Source organism: Acromyrmex echinatior, chromosome 3, assembly GCF_024713525.1.
Source record: "Acromyrmex echinatior isolate Ae372 chromosome 3, ASM2471352v2, whole genome shotgun sequence".
In the NCBI taxonomy this organism is placed as follows: domain Eukaryota; kingdom Metazoa; phylum Arthropoda; class Insecta; order Hymenoptera; family Formicidae; genus Acromyrmex; species Acromyrmex echinatior.
In genome coordinates this window covers 15,794,749-15,811,045 of record NC_141854.1, presented here as the reverse complement: position 1 = coordinate 15,811,045, position 16,297 = coordinate 15,794,749, and the positions used below count along the sequence as shown (strand labels likewise).

At 29.5% G+C, this 16,297-nt stretch overlaps 2 protein-coding genes across 5 annotated transcripts; one reads left to right on the top strand and one right to left on the bottom strand.

The window, feature by feature from the left end:
- Positions 1-40: 40 nt before the first annotated feature.
- On the bottom strand, positions 41-2,225 carry Ostgamma (oligosaccharide transferase gamma subunit). 2 transcript variants are annotated; one of them, XM_087404769.1, is made up of 8 exons: positions 1,898-2,225; positions 1,621-1,799; positions 1,414-1,531; positions 1,213-1,353; positions 945-1,085; positions 728-878; positions 447-612; positions 41-288 (listed from the first exon to the last, which is right to left on the bottom strand). In XM_087404769.1, the coding sequence occupies exons 1-8, from the start codon at positions 1,973-1,975 to the stop codon at positions 279-281; spliced, it is 984 nt and encodes a 327-aa protein (XP_087260895.1). In that variant the 5' UTR covers positions 1,976-2,225; the 3' UTR covers positions 41-278. The 2 variants fall into 2 exon arrangements, with proteins under 2 accessions (XP_087260895.1, XP_011060124.1); XM_011061822.2 differs by having other exon boundaries at positions 41-264; positions 1,898-2,223.
- Positions 2,226-4,016: 1,791 nt separating this feature from the next.
- On the top strand, positions 4,017-14,945 carry LOC105149422 (uncharacterized). Of its 3 annotated transcripts, none has more exons than XM_011061825.2 (15): positions 4,017-4,363; positions 7,880-8,049; positions 8,409-8,696; positions 8,778-9,002; positions 9,089-9,565; positions 10,209-10,391; positions 10,570-10,737; positions 11,026-11,220; positions 11,296-11,429; positions 11,526-11,898; positions 12,004-12,225; positions 12,323-12,391; positions 12,482-12,588; positions 12,651-12,804; positions 13,547-14,945. In XM_011061825.2, the coding sequence occupies exons 1-15, from the start codon at positions 4,318-4,320 to the stop codon at positions 13,718-13,720; spliced, it is 2,985 nt and encodes a 994-aa protein (XP_011060127.1). In that variant the 5' UTR covers positions 4,017-4,317; the 3' UTR covers positions 13,721-14,945. The 3 variants fall into 3 exon arrangements, with proteins under 3 accessions (XP_011060127.1, XP_011060126.1, XP_011060125.1); XM_011061824.2 differs by having other exon boundaries at positions 10,570-10,770; XM_011061823.2 differs by having other exon boundaries at positions 10,570-10,785.
- Positions 14,946-16,297: the final 1,352 nt, after the last annotated feature.

Sequence of the window (16,297 nt, the reverse complement as noted above, 5' to 3'; positions counted from 1 at the left end):
TTGGTTCAATGAATTTTCATCCTATATTAATTTAAATACATTTCTATGTACTACTTTTGTTTTATTGTACAGTATTAAATGCGGATTTTTTATGTTACATACAATATATATAATGAATGTGATACAACATTTATAACAATATAACTTTTCATTTGTAAAAAAATCTTCCTAATTTCGTATTCCATATGGAACTGCCAAATATTTTTCGTTCAATAAATGATGTATGAAGATATTTCCTTTCTATTTAGTTATTTGAATAATAAACTGAAACAAACAAATTATTCTTCCCTGAGATACAAATATAATGACAATTCTTATAAATATAAGTAAAGCATGATGATATTACTGAAATCTTTTTACTTTTACAAATAATATCATCATGCTTTAAAATGTTGAATTTGTTTATAATATATTAAAAATAAAAAATTTATAACACACATACGTACCTATATGGATAGCCTTGAGCCTTGTTCCTAAATATTGACAGAAGAAGACTAAAGAAAATTGCCACTAATCCTGCACCTATCACAGCTAATATCTTACGCTTCTTAACATCTCCTTTACGAGCTGCAGCCTCAGTCATTAAGATCATTCCTAACACCACTGCTCCATCTTTTTATATGTAATTAAGGTCTATATCATAATATAAAATATACATGAACCTAGTTTTTCTATACTTTTGTAATTTAATTATTTTTTATAATTTCTGAATACAGCAAAAGGATACTCATAACCATAACAATATAGGTTTCCACTATAAATTGCCCTTGAGAAGATCCATGAATATAAGCTACATTGCCATTTGGTGATTTATGAACAAAAGGTGGTCCTCTGATATGATTCCACATTTGTCCAGAGGTCATATTTATGGCGAAGAACTGAAAACAAATAAATCAAAATTATTTGTTAAAACGAAAAAAGTAATCGAGGAAAAATATATTTACCAAAGCACAGAATCCCCAAAGATTTTTGTTGTAAATGAAATCCAAGTTATTACGTCTAAGATATAAACCAACTGCTACGATAACTATAAGCAGTCCTAATCCTACTGTACCCGAGTAATTTGGTGGTCTAAATACTCTGATCTGCAATCAACGATAAATCAATATTGTAAATAATTTAGAAGTCAGATAAGAAACATATGATGACAGAGATTAGAACAATTTTAGTATAATAAATGTGACACAATACAATGACTGCTAACAACATTACCTGAATATCTGTGCGTTCACCTATCCATTTTGCTATTGCTTCTGCACCAAATCCTACTCGCTGGATATCCATAGTATCAGCAGCTTTTGGTTTACCTTTAGGTGGAAAATGCATATATACTGGTGCAGTATTCAACTTCATCTGTGATAAGAAAATTTCATATTAATTATATATTTATATATCCTTGTATGTTCTACTTACCAATCGAAAAACATCTGATCCTTCGTCAAAATCGATAGAGGCAAAGAACAACTTGTTGGAGTACAAGGCAGAATATCGGAAGGAATTCGCCACTATTGTAAATTCATCGTTGGCATGCCTAACGTTATATTGAAATTATTAATACACATAGTTTTTATTAATACTTACTTAATGAACTTATTCAAGCATAAATGCAAGTTAGTTCACCTGCAAATCTGACACTGTCTCTGAGGCGCCATGGCAGTAAACATAACAATAATAGAATAATTCCTTGGAGGAGCTTTAATATACTGTTTAAATTTTGACCCATTAAATTTCAATATCGGTTTTTTCAAAGTCATCTCGGTTAATTGTTGTACACGTTCAGCCAAGGAGGTACCTTGATTCTGTAAGAATAACATTTCAATCACATTTTGTAAGCATATTGAGAAATTTGGTTAGTTGAAGTTGAATGATAAATGTGTGGTATAAGAAGAGTTCTTACGTTTTTCGTTCTATATTGACAAGTGACATAGCTTAAAACGAAAAGAAAAATGAGTACAATATAGAGCTTATATTTCATCGTAAACCAAAGTTTAGTACGCGGAAACTCAACGAGGTTAACAATTCCACCGGCGATGCATTAGCCAGCAGTAGCGGCCACTGGTTATCACGTAGACCACTATAGCTGAGATCAGTTGATCCACCGGGTACACGTGGCACTCGTCGTGCACGTATTCCACTACATTCCACGAATACGATTCGAGGTTGAGACTTGAGTCTGAGACTTAGGTTAGGAGTGCAGGAAATTGGGACTCGGCCAGATTCGGCTAGATTCGGCCAGACTCGACGAGACGTTGGCGAATCGTAACACGACGCGAGCTGTTCGCCTTTCTTTATGCTGCGTTTACAACACACGCTTATGGGCCGATCTTATCAACTCTGATCAACATAATCGATCGATTAATAGCGTTTTTCACTAGCAAAATTAGTGCGCATTCAGTGCACATTAAAGCTGTTATATATTAACTTAATCTGACTGTAAAAGTGAGAGATCTCAATTAATGAAATACCTAATATATTTTATCAAATACCATAATTACCATTAATAAAACGTATTAAGAATTTCGTAGTTTAATTCGTTTCTATTATATATTTTTATTAAACGTACATCTTTATGTCGATTTGTGTACGACTTTAAAGTGCACTGAGTGTGCACCAGCTATAAGTGTCAACCGTGATTGGTCAATTCTGCTGAACAGTAAGTGCAATTAGTCATTCCAATGTAACAATCAATCGATTAAGTTAATCGGAATTAGGGTGCAGTCGAGTTGTCGCTATGAATGCTTCGAAACATTTTTTGATTGGTCAAGTTAGTAAAATTCTTTCTTCCGATTGGTTAAAAAATGCTTCGAAGTATTTGTAGTGGCTCGAAAACTCGACCACACCCTTAGTGAAATCGGTTATATGTTTACAAATTAATATTTTCCATTTAAATAAAAATACAAATCGACACAAATATCATTCTATTTTTTTTTACATTGCTATAAGAAACAAAGGGAGCTTTTCAGCAGAGGCATAAATCGATGTAAGAGTCATTCCGTTTTTGTTTCTTGCTGATTATTGAACAAGGACAGAATGATTTGTGTCAATTTGTGTCTCTTGCTGGAAAGCTCCCAAAGATAGAATGACACATTTGTGTCTCTATTACTATCAATTATCACCACTCACTGAGCGTTCAGTAGCTGGAATTCTTGCATCTGTTTGATCAAGATTGTTTAATCTTACGAAACATGCCAATTATGAATCAGATACAAGAGCTCACTGAGCGTTCAATACTGAACAGGGTTTTTGACTGTTTTCGAAGATTCGAAGCTTCGAATTTTTTCAAAACTTTGAACTTTTTCGAAGTTTCAAAAATACATTTGTATGAATGATAAATTTATTCAGGAAATGCTAAAAATATTACAAATAAAATGAATTAATTAATATATGTATATGCTAAAACATGTGACATTTTAAAAAAATTTAGAAATGTTTTAAAACCTGAAGTATTATATATAATCAGACTTAATGTAAATAGAACTTATTGTAGAACAAATCGAAATAGTTTTCAATCGGAAATTATTTTGTTTTCCTAAAAAAAAAACATAATAGAAATCTAGGAATAATTAAATAATTCCATATATGTATAATATGAGGAAGAATATCTCACTTCTCTAAAACAACCCAATAAAGATAATTCAAAAAGCAAAAATAAAGTCATTCTCAAATGAATAAAGCATTTATAATAAATTAATATGATCGAATTTTTGCTTTACTAATTATAAATTTTGCTTAGCATAAGACAATAAATAATTTTTAGGGTTAGAAAATTGAGACAAAATCATAAAACTCTTGAAAGTAATAAAATCCATGAAAGTAATATATACCCATTACTATTATTATTGTATTAAACTAATAATTATATGTATAATTATTGTATAACTTCGAAGCAAATGATAAATCACCAGCTTTAGTACTGAACGTATCCATCGGTTGCACATTCTCATAAACTCATGCACTCATTGGCCGCTTTCGCAGCGAATCGTCGCCGCGCTGGAGAATAACCGCCGTTTCAAATTAAAATAACCGATTCAGCGAGTCGAGTCAGGTAGGGACGTGGACTAGCAACGTGCAGTATCGCGCAGTGTTTGGCGCGATTGTGCACGATTGTGTGCGGTCCGTACTGGTCCGCATTGTTTTGCTCTCGCGTGAGCGAGAGGTGCATGCGAACGGAATAACGATAACAGAACAGAAGAACGGTGCAACGGTTGGTCTACGCGTAATTTTTATCCGCAACGACTGTCTAGCGACGATCCCGCGCGAATCCGTTGACTTGGTACGGGAAGAAAATCGCGCGCGCTCGCGCGAGTAACGACGAGGATGTCCTTCTCCAAGGCGAGAATACAACGGTTCAACGAATTTGGCAGTAAGTCGTTATAGCGATTAACAAGTACCTGCTGCATGCTGATCTATTCAGCCTCTTGTCGATTAGTACCTGCATCCTTAATTAATAGTATCTCCTGCTTTTTCGTTCGTCTCTATACTTAGGTTTATTTTTTATTCTTTTATTAGACTAGAATTCTTTATTGCACTAGAATTCTTGTTTTCGCCAAGTCAAACATATGTCTATCTCATTTTAAGTTCCAAAAGTGTACATTAGTTCAAGCACAAAAAACGGATCATTTGTTGTTAAGTTTTTGTTGATGCTCTGCTGGGACGAACGTCTTCGTACTTTGGTCTGGGTCGGTGTTGTGTGGTAATTTTTAATTTTTTTGAAGTTCTGATGAAATTCGCCGAGGCTTGTCTCGTGCATTGACTCCGTGATTTATCTCTCTTTATCATTTTATTTTGATGATTGTAACATCTTCGATACTGTATAAAGAAGATGAAAGATTAGAGCTGCATTTGGCGCTGCTATTTTATGTCTAATGAACGATAAAGAAAGAAATTATAACCTTACAGCACGTGTCTACTACAATCTAAGGCTCGGTTGCACACCAACGTTTGATTTTAAATGAGGCTTAAAACTCTCTATCTCTTCCTCTCTTTCGACTTTAAAGAGAGGAACTGCGAGTTTTAAGTCTCGCTTAAAGTTAAAGTACGTTGGTGTAATCGGATCTAAAACCTTTCAGTGAATTGTCACTCACAAGAGTGAAATCTCATTCTTAAATATTGAAAATTAAGCCACTCTTTTTGAAGTGAGACTCCAAAGAATTTAAAGAGTACATGCCTGTTGCTGAGAGGTTGATATTCTCGAGATTTAATCGCGTATTTTGAAATGAGATAAAAGTTACAAAGATGAGCAAATTCAGATATTGACGAATTAAATTATAAATATTCCAGTAAATTTACTCACTTTTATAATTTTCACCTCGTTTCAAGGTATTGTAATCGAGTTCGCGACATTGATGACGTTCTGACGATCTTTCTTTTTTCTTTACGTGCGCGTTTTTCTTTATCGATATGTCTAACTGTATACAATCTATTGTATCTATTGTTATTAATAAATTGTTGTGTGAAATTTTTTGAGTACAGAATAGTTTTTACTATAATGAAATTGAATTAAGTATTGTATGCGTTAATTGCATTAATGATTTAATAGGACAAGTTACTGCAATGAATTTCCATAAAACGAACTGAAAATTCAATGGGATTTGTTCTAATATTTTTTAAATTATTTTGCATATTTATAAGTGTGCGTAACTGCGTTATGGCGGGAAAATCTTAACGCTGAACGTGAAGCTTTAACCGTCTTCGGTGTGTATATTCTTTATGGTACTCTCGATAATTTCATCTTTTTGTAACATAGACTTATTGTGAATCAATCTTTTCATTTTAAAATGAAATTCCAGAGGAATTCATATTATCTTATTATAATTTTTTTATATTTTATATACTCTTATCATTTAAATGAAAATAATATATGATAATTAAAAAAAATAAATAATTTCCTAATTATGATATATAAATAAATAAGTAAATAAATATATATTTATTTTCCATATAAAATTTTAATGTAATATAAATATTTTAAATACTTTCAAAATTTACTTAACTTAGACAATCTTTCGTATTTTATATTTAAAATTTGGAAGACGGGAGAGATATTTTTTATAGTACGTTAATTTATAAAAACAATTACTATACGTCTTGTAATTAATGAAGAGAGTACAAAACTAACGAGAGAGCCTCACGAAGTGTCAAGTTTTAATTTAAATGAAACTTTGTATATTTATATTTTACATAAATAGATGAATTTAGGAAATATCAACAGCGACAAATAATTTTAAGTTTAGGGAAATTTTAAGTTTAGTGAAATCACTTTTTAAATGTAGTTTTCCTTTTTTTTGGTTATATATACTTCAAAAACTATTTGAGATATCAAGAAATGTCTAATATAAAAGTTTTATAATAAAATTATTTCTATTTATCTACATCACTAATATTTTTATTTATCTACATCAATAATATTTTTAACATAAATTTTTTCAAAATTTGTTTTTAAAAATATTTTTTCAAAATATTGACGTAGCTAAATAGATAATTTTATTGTAAACTTTTGTATTAGAAGTTTTTTGATTAAATGGTTTTTAATATATAACGGAAAAAGCTGAAAACTTTATACTTTATTTATTTTATAAGGAGTTATTTCACTCCTTAGAATCTTTTATTTGCTGCTATTGATGTTTTCTAAATTCATCTATTTATGTAAGCTATAAGTATATAAAGTTTCATTAAAATCAGAATTTAACACTTCGTTTCTGTGTAAGATACAAAAGAAATAAAAAAAATATATAAAATCCAATCTTACAAGTCATATCTCATGCACAATATGAATATTAAAAGTAGATATACATTTATACTTTCTATATTACTTTTATCGATTGCATATATTTTATCTAGTTTTGACAAATCGCATTGAATGCTCTTTGGTGTTTTCTGATGTACGACAATCGTCAAGACCACGCGATCGCTAATTCGTTTTATCCTTTAGTAACATCTGTTTTGTGATTGTTGTTATTATTCTTGTCACTTTTTGTTCTTTGTAGCTCCTGTTGTATGTAGCTATTCTCAAGTAAAAGGTAGGCAGCACAATATTTTATTCGTTATATCCCTATATCTTATCTTTATATATCGCTGTGTCTGCCCTTTAAATTTCTCATATATTGATTCTCTCCCTCTCCTTCGTCATAGAAGAAAGCGCGCGGTAGACAATAAAAGAAGACATTTTATCGTGTACGGACGCAATGGGGAACGTTACTGGCTACACCTGGTTATTCTACGACCCCATAGAGATATGTCCCTTGCATTCAGAACAGCTGTCTTTCCCATTTGCGCCTGCTTCTCCCTATGCACGATACGTTGCGCCAAAAGGAAGTCTCACTTAACACTGTCTTTCTTCTCTTTTGTTGTTGCAGCGTCTTGCGTCTGGTATATCATTGATATATTACGCAATATTTAAGAACAAGCTATATTTAAATCTTCGTGTCCTGTAAGGATACGATAATTGAATTAAAACGCATAAGAATAATTGGTCCTGATTATCAATCTGTTCATCTTAACGTGAGAACTTGTTATAGGATTTATCTATTTTAATCACATTCAAGACTATTAAATTAAAAGTAAATCCGATCTGCTTATTATATAAAGTCGTTTCTTTGATTAATTTGATTTTTTACATATATATTCTTAAAAAAAAAACTTCTGTTTCGAATGATAATAATGAGTTTTTCTAAAATTTGTAATTAGTATATTTTAAGATTATCAAGGAAGTATATACTTTATTAAAGATAACCGTTACTTAAAAGGAAAAAAGTAAGACATTTGCAAATATATATAGTATATTACGTGGACATACTAATAATTGATAATTATGATTGAAAAAAAGGACTTAAATTTTTGTGTATTATTTTAATTCGCTAATGTATGCATGATTTCGCAGGTGATGCACCTCCACCAGGCTTTTACGATCCGAAATTCGACAATAAAGTGAAAGGAGCTATTATTGAGAAGTCCGATAGGTTTTTAGATAATAAAAGCACAAGCAGCGCAGAATGCAATGCATCAATTGTATCAATAAAGAGTAGTGCCACGGCTCCTATTTTCCGGGTGGTAAGAATTGTCACAAATTTTGTTATCACTTATGAATTATAATTGTAATATCTGAGAAATAGAAAAAAGATCTGAAAAAAAAGATCAAATTATATTATTATTGAAAAATAATGAATTATAAAATTCTGAATTGTGTATTATTAATTATGTTTTAAATTAAAATTAAATTTATAAAAGCACAGTTATTCGCGTTGTTTTATGATTAAGTAGCGTGATAATATAGAATGTATTTGAATAGAAATGTATGTGCATGTACATATATAAAAATGTACGTTTTTGAAAAAATATTGTTACATTAAAATATAATATTAATATGATTAAAAATATTATTAAATCACGTAAAATATATTTTTACATAGCCTCAACTGCCACCGAAGCGGTTGATCACAAAATCAATGGGATCAAATTATCCCAAATTAAAAACTCCACAACCTTTAACCAAAAGTCAAAATATGAAATATGAATCTAATCAGCAACTTGCGGATCTCCAAGTAGAATGTTTGAACAAGGATAAGACTATACAGGAACATGAAAAACATATCGAGGATATGAAAGATGAGATACGGAAATTAGAAACCGAATTGGAGGAATTGCGCAAGAAACAAGATGAAATAGAAACACAACATATGAAAGATATAGAAACAATGGTTAATATAATATCTTTAAATAGAAATTTATTATTAACTAGAGTCAATACACTGTATTTTCAAAATATTTTTAATTTGCAGGCTAAGTTACAACAGGATGTAATAAACAGTCATGATGATAAACATCAAGCAGAAATGCAGACACTTCGCTCTCAATTATTAGAAATGACTAAGGAAAAAGAACGAGAGATTTTATCGCGAAAAGCAATGGAAAAGGAACTCAGAAGTCGTGCAACCGAACTATCAAAAGGAATAACAACATTAGAAGCTGAATTGAATGCCAAGAAAGAAGAGAATAGAACAAAGGTAAATTAAATTACTTTATTTTAGGAGTGTGAAATGGATTGCTGTATTAAGAAAGAACTTTTTTTTTATTTCGTTTTGTTTAACAGATTGAAGCTCTTGAAACGCATATTGAAGAATTATTAAATAAATTGGAAATAGTGAAACGAGATCGTGATATCGAAATAGAATTATTACAAAAAGAAAAATGTCAACTCGATCTCTGTGTCACAAATTTAACTCAAGAACGATCTAATCTTGAATCTACATTAGAAATAAAGCAGAACGAAATTTCAAAACTTGAAGTTGAATTGTCTGCTCTGCAACTCGAATCACAAGAACTTAAAGAGCAATATGGAGAACTTGCCGACAGTTACGTTCATAAAATTTCCGATTTTACTAATAAACATGAGGAAGAAATTAAACATTTGAAAAACGACTTTTTAAAAGAAAAAGAAGAACTCTTAATGCAAAATGCAGTTTATAAGGAATGTGCATCAAACATGGAAACCAAAGCAAATAAAATGGAAGAAATAAACTGTTCTCTCACGGAAGAATTGAAAAATCTTCAAAATATTCATACAGATGTGCGTAACCTCTGTAAATATGCAATTTTATTGTTATGTATTATATATTTGTACTTATATACAGATACACTTTTGTGTAAATGTACAAGTAAGGCATTTAAGGAAAATGATAATCAGAAAATTTCGAATAGAACAACTTTTGCTAAGTAACCTATTACGTCTGGCAACACTATTTAAGGCGTTATGTTTTTTTTTGTTTCGTCAGCACCAGTGTCTTGATTTTTTTTTTTTTTTTTTTTTTAATAGAAATATGTCAAAGTTTTTACCATCCAGTGATTATTGATCCAAAATGAGTTCAATAAACAATAAACATATTGACATGGTTTATAACATTCTCTGTTTTTTCAAGGCATGTATCGGTCAATGCACTACAGATGTGTAATATTTGTAATAAGATTGTTTGCCATTTTTAACATTTATTGTAATGAAACAAAAATAAACAAAATTAAAAAACACGATTTTTTATTTTTCCTAACTTTATAAAAATTAAGCAACATGTAACAAAATTAAAAACTGACTCCAAATGTTTTAAGAAAATGCTGAACATGGGTTACTTAACAAAAATTATTCAACCAATTTATCACTTTTTTAAAGTTTTATGGAAACATCCTTGATGCATTTTTAATTTCTTTTTATTCTTTAGGTGACTCAACGTTTACAAGAAGCTCAAAATGAACTAAAGCTTTCAAATGAGAGACATAACACTATGATGGAAAAATATAAAAAAGATTTTATTGATATGACAAATACACACGCTGAAAACAAATTAAAATTGGAGAAAGTATTAGAGAATGCCGCAGATGAATACTTTAGGGAAATAGAAAATGTACGATGATATATATATATATAATATATAGAGCGTTTGCTTTAATTGTATTACACATATGCACGTGCGCACACACATTTTTATAATTCATTTTTTTTTACAATAATTTGTGTGTGTGTGTGTGTGTGTGTGTGTGTGTGTGTGTGTATTTGTGTATATATGTATATATTTTATACAGATTAAGAAGATGCAAGATGAAGAAATAGAGGAATTAAAACGAATTTCTGCTAAAAAAATCGAAGAGGAAACTGAACAAATAATGAAGCATGCTCAGAAAATGATCGAACAAATGGAAGCTGATAAACGAGATATACTAACAGCATGTCGCACTGAGAGCACGGAACAGGTGAAAAAAACAATTATTGAGTGCGACGCGAAAGTAAGCAGATTACACGTGCGTAGAATGCCAAACATCACTGACTAATCATTCGTTTTCTGTTAACCTTTGTGTGAATGTCAAGACATTATACACCTTATAAATTGTTATAAAATGTAATTCTTATTTTATAGATGTTTTTCTGTGAATATTATATTTTTTTCTCTTTGTCTATGTGTGCTCCTTGTGATGTTTGAAAAAATGTTTATGATAATAGAAAAGCGTATTCCTAGATATTAAAATAGAATTTTTCTTTAGGTCAGTGCCATGGTTGAAGAAGCGCGAAATACTGTAGAAGAGGAGATGCAACTTGCTAATGACAATTATAAAAGATGTTTGCTTCGTATGGAAGTAGAGCGTGCTGCATTAGACGAAAAACTTTCTCAAAGAGATATTGAAATCACAAAACTTTCCACGACACTCGAGGAACTAAGATCATCCGTGGAAACACAGGTGATTATGATAATGCTAATGTTAGTAACATTATTCATAATATAATATTATCATGTCATAAATTGTGATTGTTAGGCAAGTTTTAGTCAAAGTTTGCAAACTGAGTTGGATAAAGCAGAAAGTGAATTGGCGGAGAAGAAACAAGAATTGAGAGCTTTAAAGGATCACATTAGATCAGAAGCGGCCGAAATGGTTGCTAGGAAGAAAAGGTTAATTTCAACAAATTTGATTTTCATAATGCTAAAAATTTTTATCTACATATTTTATTTTGCTGAGCGATTATTTTAATTATTTTAAATATTTAGATTTGAACTAATTATGGCTGAAAATCAAGCATCTGTTGCTGCGCTTACTAATCGATTGGCTCAAAGCAGCGCTGAAGTGGAAAGATTACAATATGAAGTCAAACGTGGTGAAGACTGCATACGCGAACATAAAGAACTGCTTACTGCTATGCGTTCCAATTCGCAATTGGTGCACGAACAAGTTAATTCTTTCATGAAAGACTTAGATGCTCACAGAGATCTAGTAGATCAACATCAGTCTGGTAATATATCTCAATTTGATTCGTTAAAATCTATCTTTGAGACAAAAATACAAAATCTAAAACAGAATGCCACAAAAGAAATTACAAGACTTGAAGATGATTCTAAACTGAAAACTATATTAAATAATGAGGTAATACGCTTGTTATTGGAATTATTTTGATATTACATTTGTAATTTATGAAAATATTTACATTTTTCTAAAAGTTGATCTTTTAATTTGATTTTTCCATCGTAGTTGAGAATACAACTTGAAGAAATGACTAAAAGTATCAGTGAGGCACAAAGTGCATTACTAGTATTAGAAGAACAAAATGATGTTAGAGAAATTGATATTTCACGAATGCAGCTAGAAAATAATAAAATTTTGGATCAATTAGAGAGTAGCGAGAAAGCGTTAGAAGAAAATAAACGATTATTTCAAAATCAAGCAAAACAACATAAAATTATTATAAATGAAGTAAGTTTACATATAATGTTAAATTAAATTGTAAATGAATCATTGGTCATTATTAATGGTGCATTATTAATGTAAATATGAAATATATAATTTATAGGCAAATTCTCGAATAGAAGAGCTTTCTGAAAAAGCTAAACAATTTGAAGAAATAGAAAAAACTGCAAAGGTAATATTATTTTAATCAATAAAACTTATTGTTACATTGAAATTAAATTATAAATAAACAGTCAGGAAATAACAATGTCTTTTATTACAGGAAACCACTTTATTATTAGAGCAAGAACGAATCAAATGGAAATCTTCGGAAAATGAACTTATTCAGCAACTTAAAGAGGAAATAACACGACGAGAAGAAGCTGACGAGTAAGTTTAATATAATATATTTTTTATTATGAATTTGAAAAATAATGACTTATTTTCTGTAGAGAGATCAAGAAATTAGTAACGATGAATGAAGTTCTTAAGAAGGAATACAAAGAAGTTATTGAAAAATATGCTGACGTAATTGGTCATCAGAATCCTAAGCAAAGAATTAAACATGTTATTCGGCTAAAAGACAAGAACTATGAACTGGAACAGGTGTGTGGTATCATCCCGCTTTTTGCAATTTTTGTGATATCTTCTTTGGCTTTTTGCTTTTTTTCTGTACGATATTTTTAATGGAATTATCATATTTTTAATAGATGTTAAAAAATTTATAAATATAATCTGTATATAATTTTATAATTTGGGCACTCAGATAGGCTTAATAAGTGATGCGATTGTTGTTGTACAATTGTGGAATTTTGGTTCATGTATTTAATTATGTAAATAATGTTGAAGTCTACTTGTGCTCTCCATTTTGTGAAGTTCCAGAAATAAACATTTTATTCTTTTATTATAGTGATTATGATTTTCGCTTTTTTGTGAATCAATTGTAATCTCATAAAGTAATGTTTCTTTATATTACTCTCCTGCTATTATATTTTCATATAATTATAATACAATAAGAGACTGAAGACAATGCGAAAATAAGATTATTTCGCGCATGTGTCATTAAGATAAAAACAAAGACTAAGGAGAAATTTTATACTAAAGAGAATGTTTGATTCTAAACAACTTTACAAAGAGGAGATTTGACTACATTATTTTTCTAATTATATTTTATAGAATGGATTTTATAGAAATAAATATTTTTGTCTTTAAGCAAATCTAAATTGCGTTTTTATTTATCCAATAAAGCTCATGATTATTATAAATTATGATTATTATTATAAGTATCGCATTTATATTTTTGTATATTTTTTCTTTTTATATCTCTGACTGAAAATGATTTTTTTAGGAATTGCTAACCAAGACCAGATTAGTGGAACAACAACAAAAGACCATAGAAAAATTGAAAGCAGAAGAAAAGCGATCTCATTGGAAAGGCAAGGAAAATGTAGGAATGGTACATTCAACTCCTATTTCTTCTCCTCATAAAACGTTGACGCCATTGAGGGATCGAAACGATTAATTTCAAGCAATAGTTCAATAGCTTGTCTTCTTAAATTATTAGATTACAAATATTCAATTTGAATAATCGTGCTCGAATAATTTCCTAAATAATGGAAAAACGGTTACTGCTAAATATTAGAGGAAAATCGCTGATACTTATACATTTTTTAAAGAGACACTCTCTTATAACTCGGTGGGAAAATTTCCCCTTTTCAAAAAAACTTGCGTTACGTGTTTATGTCTTGCTAAATAGGATGAAGACAAAAAAATATTTTGCAAAATAAAAAGATCTAGAACATATATACATTTACTTGTAGATGTTTTGTGTAGATGACTTCTGATGAAAGAAAAAGAATAGGAATATGTCACATTACTGCCTGACTTATTTTGTTGATCTTTTTTGTTTATCTTATGAAAAGGTTAATTATACTGAACAATATAAAATGATTACAAACAATAAAATTTATGCTGATAAAAGACACTTCGTGATAAGTTTGTACTTATGTTTCTAAAGTTTTATTTAAAAAATTTAGAATATTCAAAATGATACGTTGATATCGGCGATCTTCTTCTAATTTTATCTGTAAAAAAGGGACACCTTTAAAAAAATGTATATTTTTTATAAAAGTTACAAAATTTATCGTGTTGATACTGTTAGTTTTGTCACATATACTTCAAGCGTAAACTAAAGCAGATATGTCGTAGACAACATATTACAAAAAAGACATTTGTAATGTATTTTACATTTCATGTAGTTCGTATGATAACATGACATTATGTTGTAATTTATGCGCGACTATTGTCTAGGCGGATTATTATTGCTATAAAGACTTGCTATACTATTTCTTTTATATGATAATTTTAATAAATTTCCTATCCAAATTACTTTTATATGTGTGACATATTGATATAATTTTATATGTTATAACTCTGGTACAATTTTTATTTATTACAATTTTATGAAAAAGCTGGTTATTCTTGTTATAAAAAAAAAGTGAATATCTTAAATTTATAGAATTTAAGCAAGATGTAGAATAAATTTCTTTCAATCTCAAGCCATCTATAAACACTTCATAATTATCGAGAAATGTAACAAAATGAATTATATATAAACAATAGTTCACATAATAGAAATAGAAATATTTTACGTGTGTACACATATAAATCATTAATTATAATATTTTATGTAGCAATGTTGTTTGCAAGAGATTATGACAAATCCCATTAAAGTTATCAACAACTTATCCACGTGATTGAACTTTATTATGTTTGATCGTGTGCCCGCAGTCGCCATGGTACATGCTCGTATTATACATTCCATCCATGGTAGAGCTCTCGACATCCTTAATCACTGTAGATACTGCTCTCTGAACTCCTTTCCAAGGTCAATAACTACATGAATTTTAAACATTGCCGACAACTTTCATGATCTAATTAGTTTTCACCTTATCAACGTCTCGTTTATTTATCGCTAACAACGGTTGCCCAGCAGCCCTCTAAAAACCAACGTTTCCGTGCCAAGCTGCGAGACCTAATAGTCCCAGTCTGTGACAAAACCCGGCGGATGTAATTTGCGGGGCAGGAACGGAAACTTTGGGATACGGATTCGCCGTATCGCACCGTAATTCGGATTTTATGCTTCGCGTGATCCTGTCGCGTCAGATTAGTCGCACCCCAACGTAGTCGACACATTGAAATGAATTCAGATGAATATGATATCATCTTTATTTTCAAATGCAAAGCATACCTAATGATCTCATTAACTCTTTAATTCTTTAATTTGTACAATTGATTTTTATGAATTCTGATATTGTGGTAAACTAAATGAGATTGCAAAGAGGATCGGATTAATACATATCGATTACATGTAAGAGGAACTTTTTCTATTGCTGTAATTAATAAAATTAATTGAGTGAGAAGAATAAATCACTAAGAGAATTTTTAACACAAATTCTGATTTATTTATTGTGAATCGTGAAAATTATAAATTGAAAGAAATTGTGTGCGTTTAAGAGCAATTTTTATATTTATTTTTTGTAATTGCAAAAATATTTATTAATCTCAATTCTTCTAATTTCTTGAAATTTTAAGAAATGCATATATTTATTATTTTTTTATTATTAAAATAAAATTGTAAAAGTTGATAATAGCACAATAATAACAATACTAACATTAAGTATAATTATCTATTACTATTTATCTGTTCTTTTTTATTACTGAAATTTATTGCAAAAATGTTTATTAATTTCAATCCTTATAATTTCTTGAAATTCTAAGAAATGCATATATTTATTATTTTTTGTTATTAAAATAAAATTGTGAATTTAGACATAATAAAAAATTAAGATAAATAAAAAGAAAGTTAAGTAAAATAGATTAAGAAATTAAATACAAAAATACTATAAAAAATACATTGAATTTAATCCCTCTTTGCAAATTTTTGAAAAAAGAAGAATTAACATCTCGACAGTAGATAAAATTTGAATCACATGTATCATACGAGAAACGTACTAAAGATAGTTCGTGAAAATATTTCAAGAGAGCACTAGTATTCACATTTTGAAAGCATATAAAATATTCTACATTGCAACCTAGA